The 26,840-nt window shown below is 47.3% G+C and overlaps 1 protein-coding gene across 1 annotated transcript in view; it reads left to right on the top strand.

The window, feature by feature from the left end:
* Positions 1 to 26,840, top strand: part of KIF15 (kinesin family member 15) — a 1,036,090-nt gene that overhangs the window by 420,363 nt on the left and 588,887 nt on the right. The window contains 1 exon segment of the mRNA XM_030209299.1: positions 15,476 to 15,617. Within this exon segment, the coding sequence (XP_030065159.1) occupies positions 15,476 to 15,617 (142 nt within the window).

Below are 26,840 nucleotides of genomic sequence, written 5' to 3'. Positions count from 1 at the left end.
GGACGAGTGAACAGTTAATCTGATAGGGTGGATAGATTGGGGCATTCTATATTTCTCGAACGGTTAGGCGCCGAAGGCAGCATTGAAGAGGTGAGTTTTAAGCAGAGATTTGAAGATGGGTAGGGAGGGGGCATGGCGTATGGGTAAAGGAAGATTGTTCCAGGCATAGGGTGAGGCAAGGCAGAATGAGCGGAGCCTGGAGTTGGCAGTGGTGGAGAAGGGTACTGAGAGAGGGCTTTGTCCTGTGGGCGGAGGTTACGGGCGGGAACATAGGGGGAGATGAGGGTGGAGAGGTAGTGAGGAGCCGCAGACTGAGTGCATTTGTAGGTAAGTAGGAGAAGCTTGAATTGTATGCGGTATCTGATCGGAAGCCAGTGAAGTGACTTGAGGAGAGGGGTGATATGAGTATATCGGTTTTGGCGGAATATAAGACGTGCAGCAGCGTTCTGAACAAATCTAAGAAAATATATATATTTTTCATTTAGCTCATAATTAATCACTGCTATTCATTGCTAGAAGATATGGTTAAAGCTGTTAGATTAGAAATAACTGGTAATTTTATGTTTTAAGCTATTTCAGGACTCTTGAGTAGAATATCTTTAGTAAAGTCACCATCAAAGGTTTCCATGGTGAGTATAGCTCCTCAGTAAAGTATTTCCTCATGCTCCCTGAGCAGTCCTTTTATCCCTTGGTCTTCTAGTTGCTCAACTTACTCCCTGATAGGCTTTTTGTTTTGAATGTACTTCAGTAAGTTTAGTATTAATTTTTGTATCTATGGCAAAAAAAAATCAGTGTCTCTCTTGGCCTGCCTTATTGCTCTTACATGTAATTTTCCAGCACTTGTGCTCATCCCTATTTTCCTCATTAGTGTCTGCTTTCCATTTCCTGAATAATGCTGTTTTGACTTGCTTTCATTACTTTTCCCACCTCGCTATTAAACCATGTTGGTGGTAGTTTGGTCTTCTCTTGAGCTCCCCCCCCCCCCCCAAGAGTAAGAAATATATACAGTGCACTCCATTTAAGTGCACGTCGGATAAGCGCATGCTCTGTTTAACTGCATGCCGTACTTCGGTCCCGTTTTTGGCACCATCAATTTCTATGGGGACAAACTTCGGTTTAGCACACTACTGATAAGTGCAAGATTTGCTTATATGCATGGCTCAAGACTGCTCCTCTGCAGGAAAGACTCCGCATAAGCGCACGCATGGAATATGGAAGCCAATTGGCGCGTGACAACCAACGAGATTTCAAATTTACTGCCTCTTTAACTGCCACAGGCAGAATAAGCGAAAGAATGTTGTTAGAGCGTACACCAGGGTTGTCGTCGCGGCGGAACTGTAAGACTTTAACACTGGCTGAACGAATAGAAGTTCTTTAAAAAATTAGAAAACAAGCATCTATTGCTAAAGAATATGGTGTCAATCCTAGTCAAATTTCATGTGTCTTGAAGCAGAAAGACCAGTTTCTGGAAGACTGGCAAAACAATACAAATCCGAAACGAAACCGGGCGGGAAAAGCTGAGGAGCTAGAAGATGCTCTTCTTCGGTGGTTTTCTCAAGCCAGGAGCAGACAGTTTCCTGTTAGTGGTCCACTGCTTATGGAGAAAGCTAACCAGCTAGCTGAAAGTCTTGGACTAACTGAATTCAAAGCCACTGTTGGATGGTTGGAAAGATGGAAGGAGAGGAATAGCATAAAATTTGAGAAACAGCATGGTGAGAAACAAGACGCTGATGACTTTGGTGCTGAAAATTGGGTTGTTTCAGTTCTTCCTACCATCTTGAACGAGTTTGCACCTCATGACATTTTCAATACTGACGAAAACGGTCTTTACTGGCGAGTGATTCCTGATGGAACACTTGCATTCAAACATGCCGAAACTACAGGAAGTAAAACGTTGAAGGACCGACTGATGATCCTCGTTTGCTGCAATATGGATGGGAGTGAGATGTTGGAAAGGGCAAACAGCCCCATTGCTTCAAGAATGTTAAGCGACTTCCTGTGTCATATGGGGCTAACGCAAATTCATAGATGACTGGGGAAATTTGGAAGCAGTGGCTAAAGAAGTTAGACACTAGAATGCGGGCATAAAAGCGCCAGATTTTGTTGATTTGTGATAATGTGTGCTGCACACAGTGATGATGTCAGGCTGTCTAATTGCCACCAAAAACGACCTATGGATCAGGGCATAATAGCTAATTTCAAACAACATTATCAGGCTCTTGTGCTACGTCGTCTGATGAGCGTTATGGATGACCAGACTGGCAAGGATAAACATGCTGTTGAACTGGCTCGTAATCTATCACTGTTGTATTCCCTACATATGCAGAAAGAAGCCTGGAATCATGTTACACAGGCATGTACAACAAGTGGGCAAGCTTTAAGGATGTGCAGATGGACGAAACAGATGCAGCTATTGCAAACGCGTCAGATGAAGAGGTTATTGACATCCCATCCGGTGTTACTGAAGAGGAGTTCTCTTGCTACATAGCTGTTGATCACGATCTACAAACAGCTGAAGACAGCATGGATGTCGAGATATGCGCCTACACGCAGGCAACAACAGCTGATGATGGAACAGATGAAGAAATGAGCAGCGAGGCACATGCTGACGAAATTCAACAACCTCCACCTGTCACTTTTGAAAGAGCGCTGGAGAGTCTCAACAAAGTGTAGGCCTTTCTGGAGGCCACTGGATGTCAGTGCTATGACAGTTTTTACCGTCTGGCAGACGTAGTCTATAGAACTTAGAGACCCAAGATTGTACAGAGGACTATAACTGATTACTTCAAGTAAGCCTAATGTCAGTTAACGGAGACTGAATACTGTTTGTATAATAATAAACAGTACTGTACATATGTTTATCAGATATCAAGCTTCTTTGGGTCACAACGGTTAAGTGCACGCTCTGGTTAACTGCATGCATTTCTTTGGTCCCAGACCCTTGCACTTAAGCGGATTGCACTGTATTTCAGGGTTTCCATAGTGGTGGCTTTTAAATTATGCCCAGGCCTCATATAAAATTTTGACCCTGGCAGCTGCTCCTTTTTAGTTTGTTTTTTTAACTTCTACAGAAGTACTTTTGTGTCATCCTTCCAGTGATTTTGATAAATTTGATTGCATTATGATCATTTTCCGAGGACAAGCAGGCTGCTTGTTCTCACGACTGGGTGACGTCCACGGCAGCCCCCACCAACCGGAAGAAGCTTCGCGGGCGGTCCGCACGCAGGGCACGCCCACTGCGCATGTGCGGCCGTCTTCCCGCCCGTGCGCGACCGTTCCCGCCAGTCTTTTCTTTTCCGCGCTGGAGAGAGTCGTGCGTCGCCGCTCTCTCTTAGTCAGCCCTGGAAAACTGTCGCGTTGTTCGCGAATTCGTTAATTTTCTGTTTCTTGTTGCCGCGCGCTCCAAGCCTTTCTTTTTTCCTTTTAAAAAAAAAAAAAGAGAGAGAGAACGCGCTTAATTTTTCCCTCGTTTCTAGCAGGGGCGTCGTGTTGCCTTGTGGCCGCGCGGTCGATTTATTTTTCGAGGTGTGATTTACCGCCACCATCGACGACTTTAACTTCGCCGACGCGATTTTTCCGTCTATGTCCTCGAAGGTCCTGAGTGGATTTAAGAAGTGTGGTCGGTGCGGCCGGCCTATCTCGCAGACCGACACCCACGCTTGGTGCCTCCAGTGCCTCGGGCCGGAGCACAATATCAAGTCGTGTTCGCTGTGTCTTGGTCTCCGGAAACGGACTCAAGTTGCGAGGCAAGTTCTTCGGGACCGTCTTTTTGGAACTTGCGCCGGCCCCTCGACGTCGACCTCGACGGCATCGGTATCGACGGCCGGTTCTTCGGTACCGGTATCGATGTCCGCGAAATCGGCACCGATGGCATCGACCCCAGGAGTACAGGTCCCGTCGGCCTGCCGGTCCTCCGGTGAGGGTAGGGGTGAGAGGCCACGTGGGCAATCGGCCCTGGTCACTCCCTCTACTCATGGCCCTCGGGACCGAACCCTGTCCGACCCGGCCCCTCGAGACCGAGGGGGATCGACCTCCTCCTCCTCCGTTCCACCTGGCGCCGATAACGGGCACTGCAAAAAAACAGAAAAAGCACCGTCATCGGTCCCCATCGGTGCGCCCGGCCCTCGGTGCCGGAGAGGAGCCGACGCCGAAGCGTCCACGTCGAGAGGAAAGGTCCCCCTCGGTAGTGGAGGTACCGACACGTCAAGGTCCCAGCACTTCGGTGCAGTCTCCTGGACCCGAGCAGCTTCCGGCACCGACGCCTCTACCGGCCCCCCCGTCTTTCCCGACAGCGGGCCTGGACGAGTGCCTCCGAGCCATCCTTCCGGGGATCCTGGAAGGGCTGATGCGCCAGGCTGTGCCGGCGCCAGGGTGCTTGCGCCCTCGGCGCCGTTGACTGTGGCGCCGGCGAGCTCTAGCCCGGTGCCGAGGCCTTCGACACCGCCGTCGCTTGCGGCGCCGGTCTCGACCGCCACGCAGGTGGTGTCCCCGTTGACGTCGATGGAGGGAGCTTCGTCCCCGCCGGTGCGGGAGTCCACCGCTCGACGACACCGAGGCCTTGGTGCCTCGACGTCGAGCCGGGCCCGGTTAAGGACTCAACTACATGAGCTTATGTCCGATACCGAGGAAGAGGCCTCGTGAGGGGAAGAGGAGGACCCCAGATATTTCTCCTCAGAGGAGTCTGTGGGCCTCCCCTCTGACCCTACGCATTCACCGGAGAGGAAGCTCTCGCCTCCTGAGAGCCTCTCCTTTGCCTCCTTTGTTAGGGATATGTCTATATGCATTCCCTTCCCCGTGGTCTCTGTGGACGAGCCGAGGGCTGAGATGCTCGAGGTCCTCGACTATCCATCACCACCTAGAGAGTCCTCCACGGTGCCGTTGCACAATGTCCTCAAAGAGACACTGCTTCGGAACTGGATGAGACCATTATCTAATCCCACCATTCCCAAGAAAGCAGAGTCCCAGTACAGAATCCACTCGGACCCAGAGTTAATGCGGCCCCAATTGCCCCATGACTCGGCGGTGGTGGATTCTGCTCTCAAGAGGGCACGGAGTTCGAGAGATACCGCCTCGGCGCCCCCGGGGCGGGAGTCTCGCACTCTGGACTCGTTTGGGAGGAAGGCCTACCAATCTTCTATGCTTGTGACCCGCATCCAATCTTACCAGCTCTACACGAGCATCCACATGCGGAACACTGTGAAGCAACTGGCGGACCTGGTTGATAAGCTCCCGCCGGAGCAGTCCAGGCCTTATCAGGAGGTGGTCAGGCAGCTGAAGGCGTGCAGAAAGTTCCTGTCCAGGGGTATCTATGACACCTGTGACGTGGCATCTCGTGCTGCGGCCCAAGGTATAGTGATGCGCAGGCTCTCATGGCTGCGTGCCTCTGACCTGGACAACCGCACCCAGCAGAGACTGGCCGACGTCCCTTGCCGGGGGGATAATATTTTTGGCAAGAAGGTCGAGCAGCTGGTGGACCAACTGCATCAGCGGGAAACCGCCCTCGACAAGCTCTCCCACCGGGCGCCTTCAGCATCCACCTCAGCAGGTGGACGTTTTACCCGGGCCCGGCAGGCTGCGCCCTATGCTTTTGCCAAGCGTAGGTACACCCAGCCGGCCCGAAGGCCTCGACAGGCACAGGGACAGGCACAGGGACAGCCCCAGCGCGCTTGTTCTCGTCAACAGCGTGCGCCTAAGCAGCCCCCTGCGCCTCCACAGCAAAAGCCGGGGACGGGCTTTTGACTGGATCCACGGGAGCATAGCCGCCCTCAAAGTGTCCGTGCCGGACGATCTGCCGGTCGGAGGGAGGTTAAAATTTTTTCACCAAAGGTGGCCTCTCATAACCTCCGACCAGTGGGTTCTCCAAATAGTGCGGTGCGGATACGCCCTGAATTTGGCCTCCCTGCCACCAAATTGTCCTCCGGGAGCTCAATCCTTCAGCTCCCATCACAAGCAGGTACTTGCAGAGGAACTCTCCGCCCTTCTCAGCGCCAATGCGGTCGAGCCCGTACCACCCGGGCAGGAAGGGCAGGGATTCTATTCCAGGTACTTCCTTGTGGAAAAGAAAACAGGGGGGATGCGCCCCATCCTAGACCTGAGAGGCCTGAACAAATTCTTGGTCAAAGAAAAGTTCAGGATGCTTTTCTTGGGCACCCTTCTGCCAATGATTCAGAAAAACGATTGGCTATGTTCCCTGGATTTCAGGACGCATACACTAACATCCCGATACTGCTAGCCCACAGACAGTATCTCACATTCCGCCTGGGCGCACGGCACTTTCAGTATTGTGTGCTGCCCTTTGGGCTCGCCTCTGCCCCACGGGTGTTTACAAAGTGCCTCGTGGTGGTAGCGGCGTATCTACGCAAGCTGGGAGTGCACGTGTTCCCATATCTCGACGATTGGCTGGTCAAGAACACCTCGGAGGCAGGAGCCCTCCGGTCCATGCAGTGCACTATTCAACTCCTGGAGCTGCTGGGGTTTGTGATAAATTACCCAAAGCCCCATCTCAAGCCAGCCCAGTCTCTGGAATTCATAGGAGCTCTGCTGAATACCCAGACGGCTCAGGCCTTCCTTCCCGAAGCGAGGGCCAACAACCTCCTGTCCCTGGCTTCACAGACCAGAGCATCTCAGCAGATCACAGCTCGGCAGATGTTGAGACTTCTGGGTCATATGGCCTCCACAGTTCATGTGACTCCCATGGCTCGTCTTCACATGAGATCTGCTCAATGGACCCTAGCTTCCCAGTGGTTCCAAGCCACCGGGAATCTAGAAGATGTCATCCGCCTCTCCACCAGTTGCCGCACTTCACTGCTCTGGTGGACCATTCGGACCAATTTGACCCTGGGACGTCCATTCCAAATTCCACAGCCCACGAAAGTGCTGACGACGGATGCATCTCGCCTGGGGTGGGGAGCTCATGTCGATGGGCTTCACACCCAGGGACTGTGGTCCCTCCAGGAAAAGGATCTGCAGATCAACCTCCTGGAGCTCCGAGCGGTCTGGAACGCACTGAAGGCTTTCAGAGATCGGCTGTCCTGTCAAATTATCCAAATTCGGACAGACAATCAGGTTGCAATGTATTACATCAACAAGCAGGGGGGCACTGGATCTCGCCCCTTGTGTCAGGAAGCCGTCGGGATGTGGCGTTGGGTTTGCCAGTTCGGCATGCTCCTCCAAGCCACATACCTGGCAGGCGTAAACAACAGTCTGGCCGACAGACTGAGCAGAGTCATGCAACCGCACTAGTGGTCGCTCCATTCCAGAGTGGTACGCAAGATCTTCCGAGAGTGAGGCATCCCCTCGGTGGACCTTTTTGCCTCTCAGACCAACCACAAGCTGCCTCTGTTCTTTTCCAGACTTCAGGCACACGGCAGGCTAGCGTCGGATGCCTTTCTCCTTCATTGGGGGACCGGCCTCCTGTATGCTTATCCTCCCATACCTTTGGTGGGGAAGACCTTACTGAAGCTCAAGCAAGACCGCGGCACCATGATTCTGATTGCGCCCTTTTGGCCCCGTCAGATCTGGTTCCCTCTTCTTCTGGAGTTGTCCTAAGAAGAACCGTGGAGATTGGAGTGTTTTCCGACTCTCATTTCGCAGAACGACGGAGCGTTGCTGCACCCCAACCTTCAGTCTCTGGCTCTTACGGCCTGGATGTTGAGGGCGTAGACTTCGCTGCGTTGGGTCTGTCTGAGGGTGTCTCCCGTGTCTTGCTTGCCTCTAGGAAGGATTTCACTAAAAAGAGTTACTTTTTCAAGTGGAGAAGGTTTGTCGTTTGGTGTGAGAGCAGGGCCCTAGAACCTCGTTCTTGCCCTGCACAGAACCTGCTTGAATACCTTCTGCACTTATCAGAGTCTGGCCTCAAGACCAACTCCGTAAGGAATCACCTTAGTGCGATTAGTGCTTACTATTATCGTGTGGAGGGTAAAGCCATCTCTGGAGAGCCTTTAGTCATTCGATTCATGAGAGGCTTGCTTTTGTCAAAGCCCCCTGTCAAGCCTCCTGCAGTGTCATGGAATCTCATCATCGTCCTCACCCAGCTGATGAAACCTCCTTTTGAGCCACTGAATACCTGCCATCTGAAGTACTTGACCTTGGTGGCAGTTACTTCAGCTCGTAGGGTCAGTGAGCTTCAAGCCCTAGTAGCTCATGCTCCATATACCAAATTTCATCACAACAGAGTAGTGCTCCGCACCCACCCAAAGTTCCTGCCGAAGGTGGTGTCGGAGTTCCATCTTAACCAGTCAATTGTCTTGCCAACAATCTTCCCCAGGTCGCATACCCGCCCTGCTGAACGTCAGTTGCACACATTGGACTGCAAGAGAGCATTGGCCTTCTACTTGGAGCGGACACAGCCCCACAGACAGTCCGCCCAATTGTTTGTTTCTTTCGACCCTAACAGGCTAGGGGTCGCTGTCGGGAAACGCACCATCTCCAATTTGCTAGCAGATTGCATTTCCTTCACTTACCGCCCAGGCTGGGCTGGCTCTTGAGGGTCATGTCACGGCTCATAGTGTTAGAGCCATGGCAGCGTCAGTGGCCCACTTGAAGTCAGCCACTGTTGAAGAGATCTGCAAGGCTGCGACGTGGTCATCTGTCCACACATTCACATCACATTACTGCCTCCAGCAGGATACCCGACGCGACAGTCGGTTCGGGCAGTCGGTGCTGCAGAATCTGTTTGGGGTGTAAATCCAACTCCACCCTCCAGGCCCCGAATTTATTCTGGTCAGGCTGCACTCTCAGTTAGTTGTTCTTCGTAGGTCAATTTTCTGTTGTATCCTCGCCGTTGCGAGGTTCAATTGACCTGGGTTCTTGTTTTGAGTGAGCCTGAGAGCTAGGGATACCCCAGTCGTGAGAACAAGCAGCCTGCTTGTCCTTGGAGAAAGTGAATGATACATACCTGTAGCAGGTGTTCTCCGAGGACAGCAGGCTGATTGTTCTCACCTACCCTCCCTCCTCCCCTTTGGAGTTGCGTTTTCATCATTTTGCTTGTCATTCAACTGGCGGGAACGGTCGCGCACGGGCGGGAAGACGGCCGCGCATGCGCGGTGGGCGTGCCCTGCGTGCGGACCGCCCACGAAGCTTCTTCCGGTTGGTGGGGGCTGCCGCGGACGTCACCCAGTCGTGAGAACAATCAGCCTGCTGTCCTCGGAGAACACCTGCTACAGGTATGTATCATTCACTTTATTGCTAAGGGACCCCAACATAGTTACCCTTGCACCAGGTCCTATGGTCCAGTAGATTTAAAGTAGGTCTCTCTCTTGTAAATCCTGGATCAGCTGCTTCGTGAAGTAGTCATTTGTGGCATCTAGAAACTTTATCTCCCTAGTGTGTCCTGATGAGACATTTACCCAATCACTATGGGAGTAAGTGAAATATTCTTATTAAATTTGTTAGCCTCTCCAATATCTCTTATCACTTCACTGTTTGTCTTTTAATTCTGTTCAGGTAGACCAGAATATACCTCCACCACTATACTCTTCCCCATTACACAGGGGGAGGAATGCTGGCTTCGGCCTAACTCCTGGTAAGCCGCCTTGGCTGGGAAGTGTGGTAGAAGTACCCAGTGCTCCCACCAAGAGCCTTCCAGGTGTTGTGGGGGACTTGCAGCCTGTCTGCATATCCTCACAGCCTTCTCAGGGGTGACTCCCAGGTCCACACTGATCCTCCCAGGTCTCTCGCTCCAGGTACCCAGGGCTTCCAGTTACCTTTTGGCTAAGACCAGGTCATCCTCATGAGGTGGAATGCTAGCTTCGGCCTAACCCTTGGTAAGCCTTCTTCAGCCTAATCCCTGGTAAGCCTTCTTCACTGGGAAGTGTGTGGTGGAGGTGCTCAGCGCTCCCACCAGCTGCCTTCCAGGTGCTGTGGAGGACTTGCAGCCCATCTGCATATCCTCACAGCCTTCTCTGAGGTGACTCCCAGGTCCACTCTGATCCACTCAGGGCCTTCGCTCCTGGTGCCATGCAGCAGAGCATTTTCTCTTTACCCTTCACATTTTCTACCAGTTACTTCTTATGACTCTAGTACATTTTCTCTTCTTGGTACTGTCCCTTCCTAATTTCTTTCTCCATTTGAAACCACTGTATACTGCTGGAACACACTCCCCACCTTCTGCTTTCATCATCTCACCATCTCTTTAGTGTTCTCCCTTCTTCTCAGTTCTCAACCTTAAACGTTTGCTTCCTTCCAATCAACCGTCTCCATTCTATCTGAGTACATCTCACCTTTGTTGCTGTCATGCATCTACTTTTCTCCATACTCTCTTGCTCCTCTCCTGTTCTCCGCTGGGGATAGAAAACCCAATCCTTGTCCTCCATATCAGCTCTCATCCTATTCATCACACCATAATGTCTCCAATCTAATTTCTGTTCCTCTCTATCCCCCCTTCTTCCCTGCCTTTCTCATGTGCTCTGTGAAATGCCAGCTCTGTCTGCAACAAACTTTCCTACATCCACAACCTCTTTCTCTCATACTCTCCATCTGCTTGCCCTGAGTCTTGGCTTTCCCTGAAGACACTGCTTCAGCCACTGCCCTGTGTCATGAAAGTCATCATTTCTCCCATACTCTTCACATGGTTGGCTGCAGAGTTGATGTCGGGCTAGTACTTTCAACCTCCTGTAGATTTCAACCTCTTCTTCCACCTCAGTCTCGCTGCTTTTCTTCCTTTGAAGTCCACTCCATCCATCTATTTACACCTCTGCCGCTCCAAGTAGCAGTCATTTATTAACCCCCTGATAAGTCTTTCTTCCCTTTTCACTAACTTTGATGCCTGGCTTTCTTTTTTTCTTGAACCTTCATCTCCTTCCCTCATTCTTGGGGATTTTAACATTCAAGCTAATGATCCCTCTGATTATTATGCTTCTCAGTTTCTTGCTTTAACATCCTCTTTCAATCCTCAACTGTGCTCCACTACGCCCACTCACCAGAACGGCCACTTCCTTGATATTATTTTCTTCTCAAACTGCTCACTTTCCAGTTTCTGTGCCTCATCTCTTCCCTTCTCTGACAATTATCTGATAACTTTCACACTTAAAACACCCTCCTCCACAGACCTGTCCAATCTTAACCAATACATTTAGGAATCTTCAGGCTATTGACCCTTCTACTCTGTCCTCCTATGTTTCAAATCTCTTCTCTACCACTCTGTTATCCAAGTCTGTCAATGAGGCTGTCCCTCCTCTGCTCTAGATACTCTCGCTCCTCCCATTCCCCTGTTCAGTGAGGCGTACCAAACCCCAGCCTTGGCTGACCTCTAGAATCTGCTACCTGTGTTCCTATGCCAGCTCTGCTGAATGCCTTCGGCTGAAATTTCATGCCCATGCTGACTTCATACATTTCAAATTCTTGCTGACCGCCTTCCAGTCTGCTCTTTCACTTGCCAAACAGGACTACTACATCCAGTTGACAAATTCTCTTGGCTTAAATCCTCGACGTCTCTATGCCACACTGAACTCTCTCCTGAAAATGCCTTCACCTCCAACTCCCTCTTCACTTTCTCCCCAGACTCTGGCTGAGTACTTTCATAAGGTTCACAAGATTAACCTTGGAATTCTCAACGAAGTCACCTGTACCTGTACCTCCCCATCCCTTAGTCCATTCTTTCAATCCCCGCCTCCTTTTCTTACTTTTCTGAAATCACTGAAGAGGAAACTGCACATTTTCCTTCTTCCTCGAAAATAACCACCTGTTCCTCTGATCGTATTCCCACCCATCTACTTAGCATGATCTCTCCTACTGTAATCCCTTTTATCTGTCATATCCTCAATCTTTCACATTCCAATGTGACTGTTCCTGATGCCTTCAAACATGCCATAGTCGCTACACTCCTCAAAAAAAAAACTTCATTGGACCCTACCTGTCCTTCCAACTATCACCCCATCTTCCTCCTCCCTTTCTTTCATCCCAAGCTATTCTTGATCCACTTCAAATCTAACTTTCGCCCTCTTCATTCAACTGAAACAGCATTTGCTAAAGTCTCCACTGACCTGTTCCTGGCGAGATCCAAAGGTCACTATTCTATCCTGGATCTGCTGCTTTTGACACTGTTCATCACTGCCTACTCCTTGATACGCTGTCCTCACTTGGATTTCAGGGTTCTGTTTTTTTCTTGGTTTTCTTCTCTCTCCCATTGTACTTTTAGTGTATATTCAGTGGGATAGAAGTTGAGGAGGATCCACCAGTCAGTTGGTGTACCTCAGGGACCTATCCTGGGACCTCTTCTTTTCTCCAACTATACTTCTTCCCTTGGTGCTCTGATCTCAGCCCATGGTTTTCAGTTTCACTTTTATGCTGATGACTCCCAGATCTACCTCTCCACACCAGAAATTTCAGCAGGAATCCAGGCCAAAGTATCAGCCTGCCTGTCTGACATTGTTGCCTGGTTGTCTCACCGCCATCTGATTCTAAATATGACCAAGACTGAGCTTCTTATCTTTCCCCCTAACCCAACCTCTCCTCTTCCCCCATTCTCCATCTCTGTGTATAACACACTCATCCTCCCTGTCTCATCGGCTCATATCCTTGGGGTCATCTTCGATTCCTCTCTCTCCTTCTCTGCACATATTCAACAGACTGCTAAAACCTGTCATTTCTTTCTCTATAATATCACCAAAATTCGTCCTTTCCTTTCTGTGCACACTACCCAAAACTCTTATTCACACTCTTATCACCTCTCACTTAGACTATTGCAACTTGCTTCTCACAGGTCTCTCACTAAGCCATCTCTATCCCCCCTTCAATCTGTTCAAAATTCTGCTCCATGACTTACATTCCACCAGTGTCGCTATGTTCATATTAGCCCTCTCCTCAAGTCACTTTGGCTTCCTATCCATTTCCGCATATAGTTCAAACTCCTCTTATTGACTTACAAGTGCATTCACTCTGCAGCTCCTCAGTACTTCTCCACTCTTATCTCTCCTTATACTCCTTCCCGGGAACTCGGTTCACTGGGTAAATCTCTTATCTGCACCCTTCTCCACCACTGCTAATTCCAGACTTTGTTCCTTTTATCTCGCTGCACCATATGCCTGGAATAGACTTCCTGATCCTGTGCATCAAGCTCCATCTCTGGCCATCTTCAAATTTAGGCTAAAAGTCCACTTTTTTGATGTCGCTTTTAACTGCTAACACGTACTCATTCAGCACTCATTTTTATCATTCCCACCTTTTGTAATTCCCTTATCCCTTTTTTGTCTTGTTTGTCCTAGTTAGATTGTCAGCTCTTTCGAGCAAGGACTGTCTCTTTATGTCCAGTGTACAGCGCTGCGTACATCTAGTAGCGCTATAGAAATAAGTAGTAGGGGAGGGGCAGGAAAGTTATTTATTTATTTACGGTTCATTTCTAGCCCACATTTTCCCACAAATGCAGGCACAATGTGGCTTCCATGAATTACAAAAGTTAAAAGATACAACACATGAATTTAGCAGTAGAATAAGGATAAAACGTTAGCAGCAATTAGGATGGCTAAACAGCAGAATTACTAGTGGAATACACTTGTTCAAAAAGGTACGTTTTCAGCAGCTTCTTGAAAAAGAAGGTGGTCAGCTTGCGATTTTAGGTACAGGGGAAGAGCATTCCAAGTCTTCGGGCTGGAGTAGTGGAAAGTAGAGGCAAAAAGAAGCTTGTATTTAACACCCCTGCAAGATGGGTAATGTAGTTGTAAAAAGTTGTATGCTGTTGTGATGGCATTTCTAGGTGGGAGATCTATTAGAGGAACCATGTATTCTGGAGCTAAGCCGTAGATTATTTTATGTGTCAGAGTGCAGATCTTGAATGCGATTCTTTCTCTCACAGGTAGCCAGTGTAGATTGAAACGTAGGGGCTGCGCAGGAACCATGCGCGGTTTGCCCAAGATGAGTCTTGCAGCAGTATTCTGGGCAGTCTGGAATTTCCTCAGTAGATGCTCCTGGCAGCCTGCATAAATCCCACTGCAGTAGTCCAGGTGAGACAGAACTAGCCAGTGAACGAGAGTGCGGAAGAGCTCTCTTTTGAGACAAAACCTAACACGCCGCAGCCTCCACATTGCATAGAACATCCGCTTGGTGACCGCTTGCACTTGCGGATCCAGGTGCAGGTGAGGGTCCAGCTCAACATCCAGAAGTCTAAGGCTCTGTGAAATAGGGAGGATCTGGTCTTTAATGACAAGGTTTTTGGTGGAAAATCTGGCATGGATGGACTAAAGCACAAGACACTGAGTTTTGTCTTTGTTGATCTTAAACCGGAATACCTCGGCCCAACGTTCCAAAATGGAAAAACTTACTTCGATCAAATCTGTGATTTCATCTAATGAGGTATGGAAGGGGATGGAGATGGTTATGAAGGTATATCTGAACGTAAAGCCCTTCTTTAAACTTTTCCCATGGTATATGTATATATTTGTGTGTGTCAACAAGATAGCATATTCTTAAACATGCAGCATTCTTGGAGGCATAGTTGGGGCAGAGCAGAGGAAGAATTGTGATTTATTTTATAAGAGTGCATACACAAATGTTATATCTGCTTTGGAACAGGTATAAATGTCTGCATCAGCATTTGCACTCTGTTCGAGCTGAAAGTGATCTTACTTTTAAGATATCTAGGCACCTATATTAATTTTGCAAAACAGCCTCCAAATAGGTGCTTTTTTGGACTTCTCACAGGAATTGAGTTAGAAAATCAATCTCAAAGATTCCACTTAGCATTTTGTTTCATGTTTGACTCCATACCAGGGTTGGGCAACCACAATCCTCGAGTGCCACAACCCAGTTAAGTTTTTAAGATTTCCACAATGAATATGCATGAGATTGATTTGCATGTACTGCTTCCATTTTATGCAAATAGATCTTGGGCATATTCATTGGAAACCTTGAAAACCCAACTGGGTTGTGGTCCTCGGACTTTTGTTGCGCACTTCTTCTCTATACCATATTTTACATATATGTCTTATATATATATCAAACTGATTCAGAACATGTCAAGGGTATAAGTATTCTGACAAGTTTGTTTTTGGATTTGCAGATGTGCGTTCACACGCATTGTGGAAAGTAGGCTTTCTAATTCCAACTGGACCTTTTAGGCTGTTGGCTGAGAATTGAAAGCCTCTGCACTTTTATATTGACCTAGAAGAACACAGGAAGGAAGCTGTTCCCCTCATTTGATGTTTATTGATTTGATTAAAGTGTGGATTTTTTTTGGCCTGCATGAATTCAGTGAAGCTATTGGAACTTACTCTTGTTAAAGTTACTATGTCAAGTAATCTTTTCACTGTAATACTATTTTTTATTTATAGACCATTGATATTGCACTTCTCAGTGGCTTCCGACAATAGATATATAATTATAAAAACATATATAAAAATAATTCTATAATTTTTGTTTGGAAGTGACAGGGTGGGAATAATTCTTAGTTTTTTTATTAAGACAACTTAATCTATGCAGTCTTGCTTATGCTCAAACTTTGCAGCAGATCACCATTAATGAATGTGTATACTGTTTTATATAGAAAAAAGCAGCTGGAATTGGAATCTGAACTTCAGTCCTGTCTTAAAGCAAACCAACATCTTGAAAATATTTTAGAAGCAACAAAGGCTTACACTCGCCATGAAGTATTGCAGCTGAATAAGATGCATGTCGAAACCATTAAGGTAGAGGAATCTTATCATATTCATTAAACAAAATGCATTAAATTGTAAGAACTTGTGGATGGATTTTCTCTTATTCCATTCCTCCTGTTTGGTATTTCTTTTGAAGGGAGGTTACGTCACAAGAGATTCTATTACATTGAGACATCTGATTAAATCCTGGCTATTTGTAAAGCTTTTAGTTGTTGACTTCTGTTTTGTTTAATTATTATTGTTTAATTACTATTTTGTTTTAATTTGGTGAGTTTTTAATGATATTTTGCTGTTTTTCATTATCCAAACAAAAAAAACAGCACCACGGGCCTTTAAAAATGGAACACAGTTCTTTAATGAATGAGCCTTGACAAAAAGACCCGACATTGTACCATGCCCTGGGTATTTCAATTTCTTACACACTGTCACATAATGCCTAAGCGTTATCCCTAGCACCTACCTGGGGTTAATCCTGCAGCCACCTGGAGGATCCTACCCAGCACTGCCCATGCCTTCTTGCATTTGCACCTGCACTGGCATACCCTCCATCCACAGACTGGGTTCCGCTTGTCTCTGGGTGAGTCTCCCTCCTGCAACTTATTTCCTCGGTAGTTTCTAAGGACACTGGTGCCAAAATCCCAGGGGTCCCACAGTTCCTAGAAAACACCCAGAGACCGAGAGCACAAGCCACTAGGATTCTTAGGCCCAGATGCACTAAACGTTTTTCATCGTTAAATGAGCCCTTAAGGAAGAATTTCCGATCCTTTCCATGCACTAAAGCCTATTTTTCGACGGTAGTAGCAGCTAACGAAAACGGAATGGAGATGAGCAATTAGTGTGAAAACCCCATTGAAACGACATGCACTAACCTTTTCCGATTGCCTTTACGCAGGAAAAAGGCAGGAAAACTAACGAGAGGTCTGGACCTCTCGTTAGGACAGCTCTGTGCCAGGAAAAAGTGTTAAGTGAAAAAATAAACAAACTTTGAGCCAATCCCAGCGCATTAGCAGAGCTAAAAGCGCTGTGATTGGTCCAAAGGACCTCAGAAAACACATAAAAAAAAAAAATAAAAAAAGGATCGGGAGGGGGCAAGGGCGCTCATCAGGAGCGTCCTGTACGGACGGCCTTGCCCCCCCCCCCCCGCTGCTCCCCACTTTCCGCCGCTCCCCCCACCCCGAAAAAGCAAACTTCTAGAAGCCCCTGCCCCCCTCCCTTCCTCACTACTCTCTCACCTCAGCTCCGCCTCCCGACATCCTCCGTCCGTGCCCCGCCCCCTTTTGGGGTCGTCGCCGCCATTCCCCTTCTCCATCGGGCCCCCCTTCCTCTTACCGGGCCCGTGCAGCGCCTCTCTCCTCTGTCCGAAGGCGCTGCACGGGCAAGAAGAAAGCTGAATCAGCTGATGCCTGCCTTCGCCTAGCTTCGATAGAGCGTCTTTCTCCTCCTGGGCCCGCCCCTGTCTGACGTCAGTAACCTACGTAGGTTACTGACGTCAGACAGGGGCGGGCGCAGCAGGAGAAAGACGCGCCATCGCGAAGGCAGGCATCAGCTGATTCAGCTTTCTTCTTGCCCGTGCAGCGCCTTCGGACAGAGGAGAGAGGCGCTGCACGGGCCCGGTAAGAGGAAGGGGGGCCCGATGGAGGAGGGGAATGGCGGCGACGACCCCAAAAGGGGGCGGGGCACGGACGGAGGATGTCGGGAGGCAGAGCTGAGGTGAGAGAGTAGTGAGGAAGGGAGGGGGGCAGGGGCTTCTAGAAGTTTGCTTTTTCGGGGTGGGGGGAGCGACGGAAAGTGGGGAGCAGCGGGGGGGGGGGTGGGGCAAGGCCGTCCGTACAGGACGCTCCTGATGAGCGCCCTTGCCCCCTCCCGATCCTTTTTTTATTTTGATTTGGGAGCCATGTGCTTGCGATTTGACTGTGTTTTGAACGTTTCTGGCATGCGCAGAGCAGCCAGCATAACGCTTGGCTGCTTTGCGCATGCTTTACGAGCCGATTACCGACGGGGATTGGTGCATCGTTCTTTCCAATACCGCACCAAACTTTTTGGGGCTGTGTTTTTGGAGCATGCTTCGTTATTTGAAATTCGGTAAAGGTTTTAACGTTTCTGATTTTTTTACGTTTGCTTGATGCATCTACCCCCTAGTCAGTCCAGGACAACAGAGCTATTAGGTTATTATCGTAAAAAAGATAGAACAGTGAATGGTGAAAAGGTATAACCTGCAAACAGTTTAATGTTGATGCCTGTTGTTTTACCTAAGTACTGTCTTACTACCTAAGTAGTACCTGGGGAGTTCAGGAAAAATAGGATTTGAACAGGGTCTCAGTGCAGAGGTCTTCACTCTCCACACTCCCACTCTGAAACTGGAGAAATTCCAGCCAGAGTTGCCAGATGAGTTAGAAAGTTGCAAGTCCTTAGGCTTGCAGTAAAGGAAGAAATAGGCATTAAATCTTAATACTACCACAGAACAAGCTAACCTTTTACTTCTAACTTGTTGTTCAAAAAAACTCATGTATAGGGCACACAAAATTGTGTGCAAAACCTAACGCATTTTATTGCATCAGACCCAAAATGGAACTGCATCAGAAAATTTTAAGAGCTGCTGTAGTTAATATATATTTTAGGGAATGTGTACATTCCAGCATTCATTCAGGAGGTCACCATGACCAGAATATTCCCTACCCTAAAGTAGTCTATAATATATTTGTAATAATGTGAGAGCCATACTTCAATCCAACAAAAGAAATATAATTAAAGCAATCCGAGTCCCATGTCAATTAGATCTTACAACCTGATTTATTACTTAGGAACCTTCTTGCAATACCATAATGTATTCTTCTTTTTTACCATGTGTGTGTGCACATGGTTTATACATATACCATGATCTGTTCCATATATAGGATGTTCCATGTATGTTACCATGTATGTATGCACCATGTGTGTTACCATGTATGTATTCACCTAATGCAACACCATTTGTAATTCTGTTACCCGGAAACGGCAACAGCCATTACAGCAAATGTAAGCCACATTGAGCCTGCAAATAGGTGGGAAAATGTGGGATACAAATGCTACAAATAATAATTCAAAAGCCAGGAGACATGGATCTCATTCTGTCGCCATTCAAGTCACAAAAATTTCAAGATATTGTACTGCAAAACCTGTTTGCAGTTATACAACTAAACAGAATTAAGAATGTATTACATTCCTTTCTAAACTTCTGCACATGGTCGGTGATGCAAAATAACAATGATCTTGACCGCTTTTCCTAAAACTCCATGCTGCTAGACTAAGGACTTATGATTGTACAGGTGCCCGCCGCCCAATTCACCATTTGCTCTTTCCCGCTTGTTACCTATTCCATTCTAGCCACCTTGGGCTCAGAGTAAAACAGTACTATTACAACATGGCTTTAGTGCTAGTCATGTATTCTTTGCATTTACCTGTTTTCCCTGGTAAAAGAGACGCTGGTGGACTGGGCTTTCGTCTAATCTCTCCTGGATCTTGGCCAGACTGGACAGATCTATAGTCCAGGTCTCCATGCCATCAACAGTCTGCTATATGGTGAATTTGTACATCTGTAGGGACAGACTCCACTGAAGTAGCTTCCCATTCTCTCCTGACACTCTTTTAAGCTAAGAAAGAAGGACAATCAGGAGTCAGTGAGAAAGGAGGAAAGGGACTTATCAGGGGGATGATAAATGACTGCTACTCGGAGAGGTAGAGGAGTGAATAAATCAATAAAGTGGACTTCTGTGATGACAGTAAAGTTTCACCCATACACAGAACGGTTGCAGTTTCTTAAGGGCTCATACTAAGACGACAAGCCTATGGATGCAGTGAGGTAAACATCTCAATAAGCTGAATATAGTTTCGTATCTCTAGTTTTTTTTTCTTTTCTTTTTTTTCCACTTTAAATTTTTTATTGTAATAATTCTGTAACAGTCATTTTCGCAAAGGGCACACCCTGCTCACATTTGCCCACACAGGGGCCATCATTTGCTGGAGTAAAACATCTTGAACTAGCTTGTCAACTATATACACTTCTCCACAACACATGTTATCAAAATAGTCCCATAAACAGTATCCGCTCCCCAGACAGACTGTGCGCCCATAGTATACACTATCACCTCTTCCGCCCCACCAACCACATCCAACCCCTGCTCAGCTTGAGAATGCCCTCTGATTCTTTGGGACACGCTCTCTCTCCCACTCCCTCCAAACTGATAAGATATAATACAGGCAGAGGCCCCACTGGAATATTGGAGGGCTGAGCCAAGGGGCTCAGGCTACTAGAGACACTGGCCAAGTCAGAAATCTAATGGCTAGTATGACTACGAGCTTGCTGGAAAAGCATGGCTTAATTTTTAGGCCTAGACTAAGACCAGAATGGTCTGAACTGGAAAAGTTAGGTCAAGAAATGTGAATCAAAATGGAAGATCTAAAATGTGAACACAAAATGGAAACTTTAATATCAGTTACAAAGTGAAATTTTCTCTAATCTAAGTTAGAAAAACAAGTTGAGAAATGAGTGCGTCATGCCAGGTGCAAGGAAATGATTGAGAAAGAGGGGGTGTCAACTTTCCAATTAAGCAAGATTGTGGTCGACTAGTTTGGAATTAACATTAAAGTCAATGTAAATGCATTAGCTTTCTATGTACTCAAAATTGTATATAAGAAAGGGCAAAAACTGGGTGGAGTTGGAGATGCTCCAGATTCCTCCCGAGATGCTGTCGATCAGACCTCTGAAGTCAGATTGATGTACCTGATTGCCTTGTACTACATTGGTAAGAATCAATAAAATTATATATCTTTACTACCTGTCTTTTCCCCTTCTTTAATAACGTCCATCAGAATGCTTAATCTCTTGAGCCCAAATTAATTATGAATAGGACCTTTACTCACTTACTGATAATCACTGATATCAGGAGTCAGATAGAGGAGGTCATGTTAGAGGAATATATTTTAAGCCTTCTGGAGAACTGCCCTCGTCCATCTGGACAGATGTCCACCATGGAAGAGGGCCAATTCTTCCCGACATAGAAGGGAGAAATAAAAACAAAACCCACCCACCTCCTATAATACTCCACCATCCTAATTGCATGTCATTCGCTGTTGTAATCGAGCCCATCCGCCTTTGTCGCAGTATCCCCTCCCTGCGGTATGCCATTAGGCACTCCATTTGTATTAACTGACCCAATTTGCATTTCCAATCACCCAATGTTGGGGAATCCGCCCTCTTCCAATGCTGTGCTATGATGCACTTAGCTGCTGCCAACCCCCAGCGCAGCCATTTACGCTCCTCCCAAGAATCCCTCATTATGTAAGCCCAAGAGGCACACCAAAGATGATCCAATCAACTTTACCAACGCCTTCATAACAGCCTGCCAAAAGGGCACCACCCTGGGGCATGTCCACCATATATGTAAAAATGATCCCAATTAAGAGTTACACCTCCAGCATAGACCAAAGTAACGGGTACATCTGCTGCAGCCTTTCCGGTGTGTAATACCATCTAGTGAGAACTTTATACGCATTTTCTTGCACCAAAACACACACCGAAGCTTTCTGAACCTCCCCACAAATAGCTTCCCACTCCTGATCGGAAAAACTGCAATTTAAATCTGCTTCCCAAGCCCCCTGAAAGCTAAATGGTCTGGGATACCAGCCCCGAAATGTTTGGTTCCTATCGCAAGGGCGCAAGTGTAGATACCCTATCCGTCTGTCCCCATTTCCTCCACACTTCTCCCCACAATACCACCAGATGTCTCACGAACGGATTTTGTATCCCAGCTAAAATCACTCCCGTGCCTTCAGTAGTCCAGAAATAGGAACTCAATGGCCTATGAGGGCTATATGACAGCTCCACCTGGCTAGCTGGCTTTATTTTCCCCCTCTCCCAATCCAGAATCATCCGTAGTTGAGCAGCATAATAATACCACTCAATATTGGGCACCTCCCTGTCTCCCCTTTCAGGAGCCCCCACAACACACATCCTGCCAAACGGGGATGTCTGCCCTCCCAAATAAACTTTGACAAAAAACCCTGCAGTTGTTTGTGTCCGTCTTGGAACCGCCACTGGCAGTGCCTGAAACAAAAATAACAACCTAGGCAGCACATTCATCTTCACTACTGCCGTGCGCCCCCACCAAGAAAGCCACAATCCTTTCCATTGGGATAGCTCCACCCGAATTTGGTCTATGATCTTCCAGTAATTGAGATTATAACCCTTGGGAATCTGAATCCCCAAATACCGAATATGATGTTTTACTCATTTGAAAGCATACAGTGCTCTCAATCTACTCTCCTCCATATTGGTTAAAGAAATTCCCAACAGCTCACCATATGGATGCCGGGAGCCCATTACCCTCCAAAACTCCATTACCCACTCGCACCAATAGATCGCAAGCTCTTCCACAAAGCACTTATAAGACCTCGCCATGTACCCATCTAATCCCGGTGCCTTTACATTAGGGAGCCATTTTATCACTCCCTGTACCTCCCCTATTCTAATAGGTTCCCCAAGTTGAGCTCTTTCAGACTCATCCAATCGGTGTAATGGAACCCAGTCCAAATAGCAAGCTATATCTGCAGCCGATGTACCCGCAGAAGCACTATATAAATCTTGATAATATTTCACAAAACATTTTCCTATATCTAAATCAGTATAGTGCCATCCTCCCCTATCATTTTTCATCTTTTGGATAAGGGAGCGCCCTCTCCTGGCCCGTAAATAACGGGCCAACATTGCACTGGATTTATTGGCAAACTCAAAACACTGCTGTTTTAATTTAGTTCTCATAAAATCCACATCCACCATCTGCAATTGTGCTATTTTCCCTCTCACTTGCTTAAGGTCTTTCCATATCTACTGCGAAGGTGTCTTTTATGCAACTTTTCTAAGCTCACTAACCTCATATGCAAAGTCAGCAAGTATTGCCCTCTTTCCCTTTTCTTGCGCGCCCCCCATTTCATCAAGGCACCCATTATCATTAAAGCGAAGGAATTCTTGAATATTAAGCTTAATATCTTCCCACACTTTCTCATCTCCCAGCAGTGACTCATTAAGTCGCCAGACTCCCTGCCTCCTGTATTGACCCAGCCCCGTTAATTTAATCCACCTTGGTGCATGATCTGTAACACAAATGGTCTCTATCTCAGCCGCCTCCACCATATGCTGTCCATTGCGGTGCACCTATAATCCATCTATACGGGAATAGGTCTGCGCTGTATGTGAGTAAAATGTATAGTTCCACTGCACCCCATGTAACAATCTCCAACAATCCACCACTTCCAGCCTCTTCATAAATTGCAGCATTGCCTTCACTCTGCTGCCCCTCTTCTGCTGAAAGGTCTAATTTTGCATCGGGGGCAATATTAAAATCCCCTCCCTACCACCACCTGCCCTCCAACAAATTCTTAAATACTCTACTGAGCTTCCCTGGATTATTGAGCCCTTTTACATTCCATGTACCCACCAATAAGGACTGTCCCCTACCGTCCCCAGCCTCCTTCCCCTCCCCCTGCTCCAAACCCAATCCCCTCTGCTTCAACATAACCCCCCTCCTCCTCCTCCCTGTCCCTTCCCCTCCCCTTTGCCGATCTCTCTCCCAGAGGATCAGCCATCCCACGAGGAACAAACGAATGCACCCGGGGCTTAGACCTCTCAAAAGCTAAACCCTAACCCTCCCCCCACACTGCACTCCCCCATATCTGCTACTCTCATTCAGCCTTTGCACTCTTACCAAATCTCCCTCTACCCCACCAACCCCAGATCCACATAATTGCATTCCCAACACCCCTCCAATCACATTCTCTCAGCTCACCCCTTTGTCGTCCCACAAATTCACATAATCCCCACTCTCATCAGGGTGCCATTTCCTCCCTCCCCTCTCCCTTCCATCCCCCTACATATAGCACCCCCAAAATTGATTGCTTACCTTCAAAAAGTCCTCAATGAATCAATCAGTCATGCACTGATCTGCTTTCCTTCAGGAAGCCTGCTTGTCAGATTTTTTTTTCCCCGATCCACCACCGTCTGCCACGCTGAATCTACTCTGGGTTCCTTGGCTGTCTCCAGTAACTCCTGTTGACCTGAAACACCGCTACACCTCAAAGACTGTAAGGTAGACCATGCTTCATCCGGGGTCTTCACTCTGCAAGACTTTCCATCCACCGTTAGCCACATTGCAAATGGAAAAAGCCATATATAGCGAATCCCCTTTGACCGCATGAATACCATGACTTCTCGGAAGGCGCGACGCTTCTGTAAAGTAGTCCATGCCAGATCTTGAAACACTCCAACCTTATAGTTTTTCCAAAGAATCTCTTTTTGCTGCCTCGCTTTAGTCAGGATCGTCTCCTTCATGGGAAAATCCGCAAAGCACACTACAGTGTCTCTCGGGTTGGATTCTTGCTGCGGGCCAGCCACTCTATGCGCACTGTATACTGCAGGAACACATTGCCCACCTTGTGCTTTCATCATCTCACCATCTCTTTTGTATTCTCCCTTCTTAGCTCTCAACCTTCAACATTTCCTTCCTTTCATTCAACCATCTACATTCTGTCTGAGTGCATCTTGCCTTCATTTCTGTTGTTACTCTTCTCTGTACTCTCTTGTTCCTTCTCCTGCCCTCTACTGGAGATATCAATCCCAGTCTTGATCCTCCATATCAGCTCTCATCCTATTCGTTCAGGTCACACCGTGATTTCTCCAGTCTAATTTCTGTTCCTCTCATCTCCCCTTCTCTGCCTTTCTCATGTGCTCTTTGGAATGTTCGCTGTACCTACATCCACTACCCCCTCTCTCATACTCTCCATCTGCTTGCCCTGAGACTTGGCTTTGCCCTGAAGACTCTGCTTCAGCTGCGACCCTATGTCATGGAGGTTTTCTCCTATACTCACCCAGTCGGTCACAGAGGTGGTGTCGGGCTACTACTCTCACCACTTGTAGATGTTGACCTCTTCTTCCACCTCATTCTCGCTGCTTTTCTTCCTTCGAAATCCACTTTATTGATTTATTCACTCCTCTACCTCTCCGAGTAGCAGTCATTTGTCATCCCCTTGATAAGTCCCTTTCTTCCTTTTTCACTGACTGTGACTCCTGATTTTCCTTCTTTCTTGAACCTTCATTTCCTCTCATTCTTGGGGATTTTAACATTCATGCTAATGATCCCTCTGACTCTTATGCTTCAGTTTCTTGCTCTAACATCCTCTTTTAATCTTCAACTGTGCTCCTCTACCCCTACTCACCAGAATGAGAAGATATGATCAAGACAGTGGCCAAACTGCTCACTCTCCAGTTTCTGTGCCTCAGGTCTTCCCCTCTCTGACCATCATCTGATAACTTCAACACTTAAAACACCCTCCTCCCCTGTCCCGTCCAATCTCCACCAATACGTTTAGGAATCTCCAGGCTATTAACTTTTCTACTCTGTCCTCCAGTGTTTCAAACCTCTTTTCAACCACTATGTTATCCAGATCTGTCAATGAGGCTGTCTTTTCCTATAATGCTCTCCTCTGCTCTGGATATTCTCGCTTCTCCCATTCCCCCATTCAGTAAGGCGTACCAAACCCCAGCCTTGGCTGACCTCTAGAATCCGCTACCTGTGTTCCTGTGCCCACTCTGCCGAACGTCTTTGGCTGAAATCTCGTGCTCATGCTGACTTCATACATTTCAAATTCTTGCTGATCTCCTTCCATTCTGCTCTTTCACTTGCCAAACAGGACTACTACATCCAGTTGACAGATTCTCTTGGCTCAAACCCTCGACTTCTCTTTACCACACTGAACTCTCTCCTCAAAGTGTCTTCAGCTCCAACTCCCTCTTCACTTCTTCCCAAGACTCTGACTGAGTACTTTCATAAGGTTCAAAAGATTAACCTTGAATTCTTAACCAAATCACCTCCACGTCTCCTTCCCTTGGTCTATTCTCTCAACCCTCTTTTAACCCCTTCTTCCTTTTCTGAAGTCACTGAAGAGGAAACTGCACATTTTCTTCTTCCTCAAAAATAACCACCTGTTCCTCTGATCCTATTCCTACCTATCTATTTAGCACTATCTTTTCTACTATCATCCATTCTGTCATTTTTCACTGCAATTGTTCCTGATGCATTCAAACATGCTGTAGTTACACCAGTCCTCAAAAAACCTTCATTGGACCCTACCTGTCCTTCTCGCCTCATCTCCTTCCTCCCTTTGCTATCCAACATACTTGAACGTGCTGTTCACCGCCATTGTCTTGACTTTCTTTCATACCAAGCTATTCTTGATCCATTTCAATCTGGCTTTTGCCCTCTTCATTCAACTGAAACAGCACTTGCTAAAGTCTCCACTGACCTGTTCCTGGCCAGATCCAAAGACCTCTATTCTATCCTCATTCTCCTCACTGTCTGCTTCTTTTGACACTGTTGATCACCGCCTAGATATGCTGTCCTCACTTGGATTTCAGAGCTCTGTTCTTTCCTGGGTTTCTTCTCATCTCTCTCATCGCACTTTTAGTGTATACTCTGGTGGATTCTCCACTTCTATCCCACTATCGGTTGGTGTACCTCAGGGCTCTGCCTTTGGACCTCTTCTTTTCTCCATCTTCCCTTGGTTCTCTGATCTCATCCCATGGTTTTCAGTATCACCTTTATGCTGATGACTCCCAGATCTACCTCTCCACACCAGAAATTTCAGCAGGAATCCAGGCCAAAGAATCAACCCGCCTGTCTGATATTGCTGCCTGGATGTCTCACCGCCATCTGATTCTAAATATGACCAAGACTGAGCTTCTTATCTTTCCCCCTAAACTAACCTCTTGTCTTCCCCCATTCTCTCTCTGTGGATAACACTCTCTTCCTCCCTGTCTCATCAGCTCATAACCTTGGGGTCATCTTCAACTCCTCTCTCTCCTTCTCAGCACATATTCAACAGACTGCTAAAAATCTGTCGTTTCTTTCTCTATAATATCACCAAAATGTGTCCTTTCCTTTCTGTGCACACTACCCAAAACCCTTATTCACACTCTTATCACCTCTCACTTAGACTATTGCAACTTGCTTCTCACAGGTCTCACTAAGCCATCTCTATCCCCCCTTCAATCTGTTCAAAATTCTGCTCCATGACTTACATTCCACCAGTGTCACTATGTTCATATTAGCCCTCTCCTCAAGTCACTTTGGTTTCCTATCCATTTCCGCATATAGTTCAAACTCCTCTTATTGACTTACAAGTGCATTCACTCTGCAGCTCCTCAGTACTTCTCCACTCTTATCT

The sequence above is a fragment of the Microcaecilia unicolor genome, chromosome 1 (genome assembly GCF_901765095.1).
Source record: "Microcaecilia unicolor chromosome 1, aMicUni1.1, whole genome shotgun sequence".
Lineage (NCBI taxonomy): Eukaryota > Metazoa > Chordata > Amphibia > Gymnophiona > Siphonopidae > Microcaecilia > Microcaecilia unicolor.
This window is presented reverse-complemented; position numbering and strand designations above follow the sequence as displayed.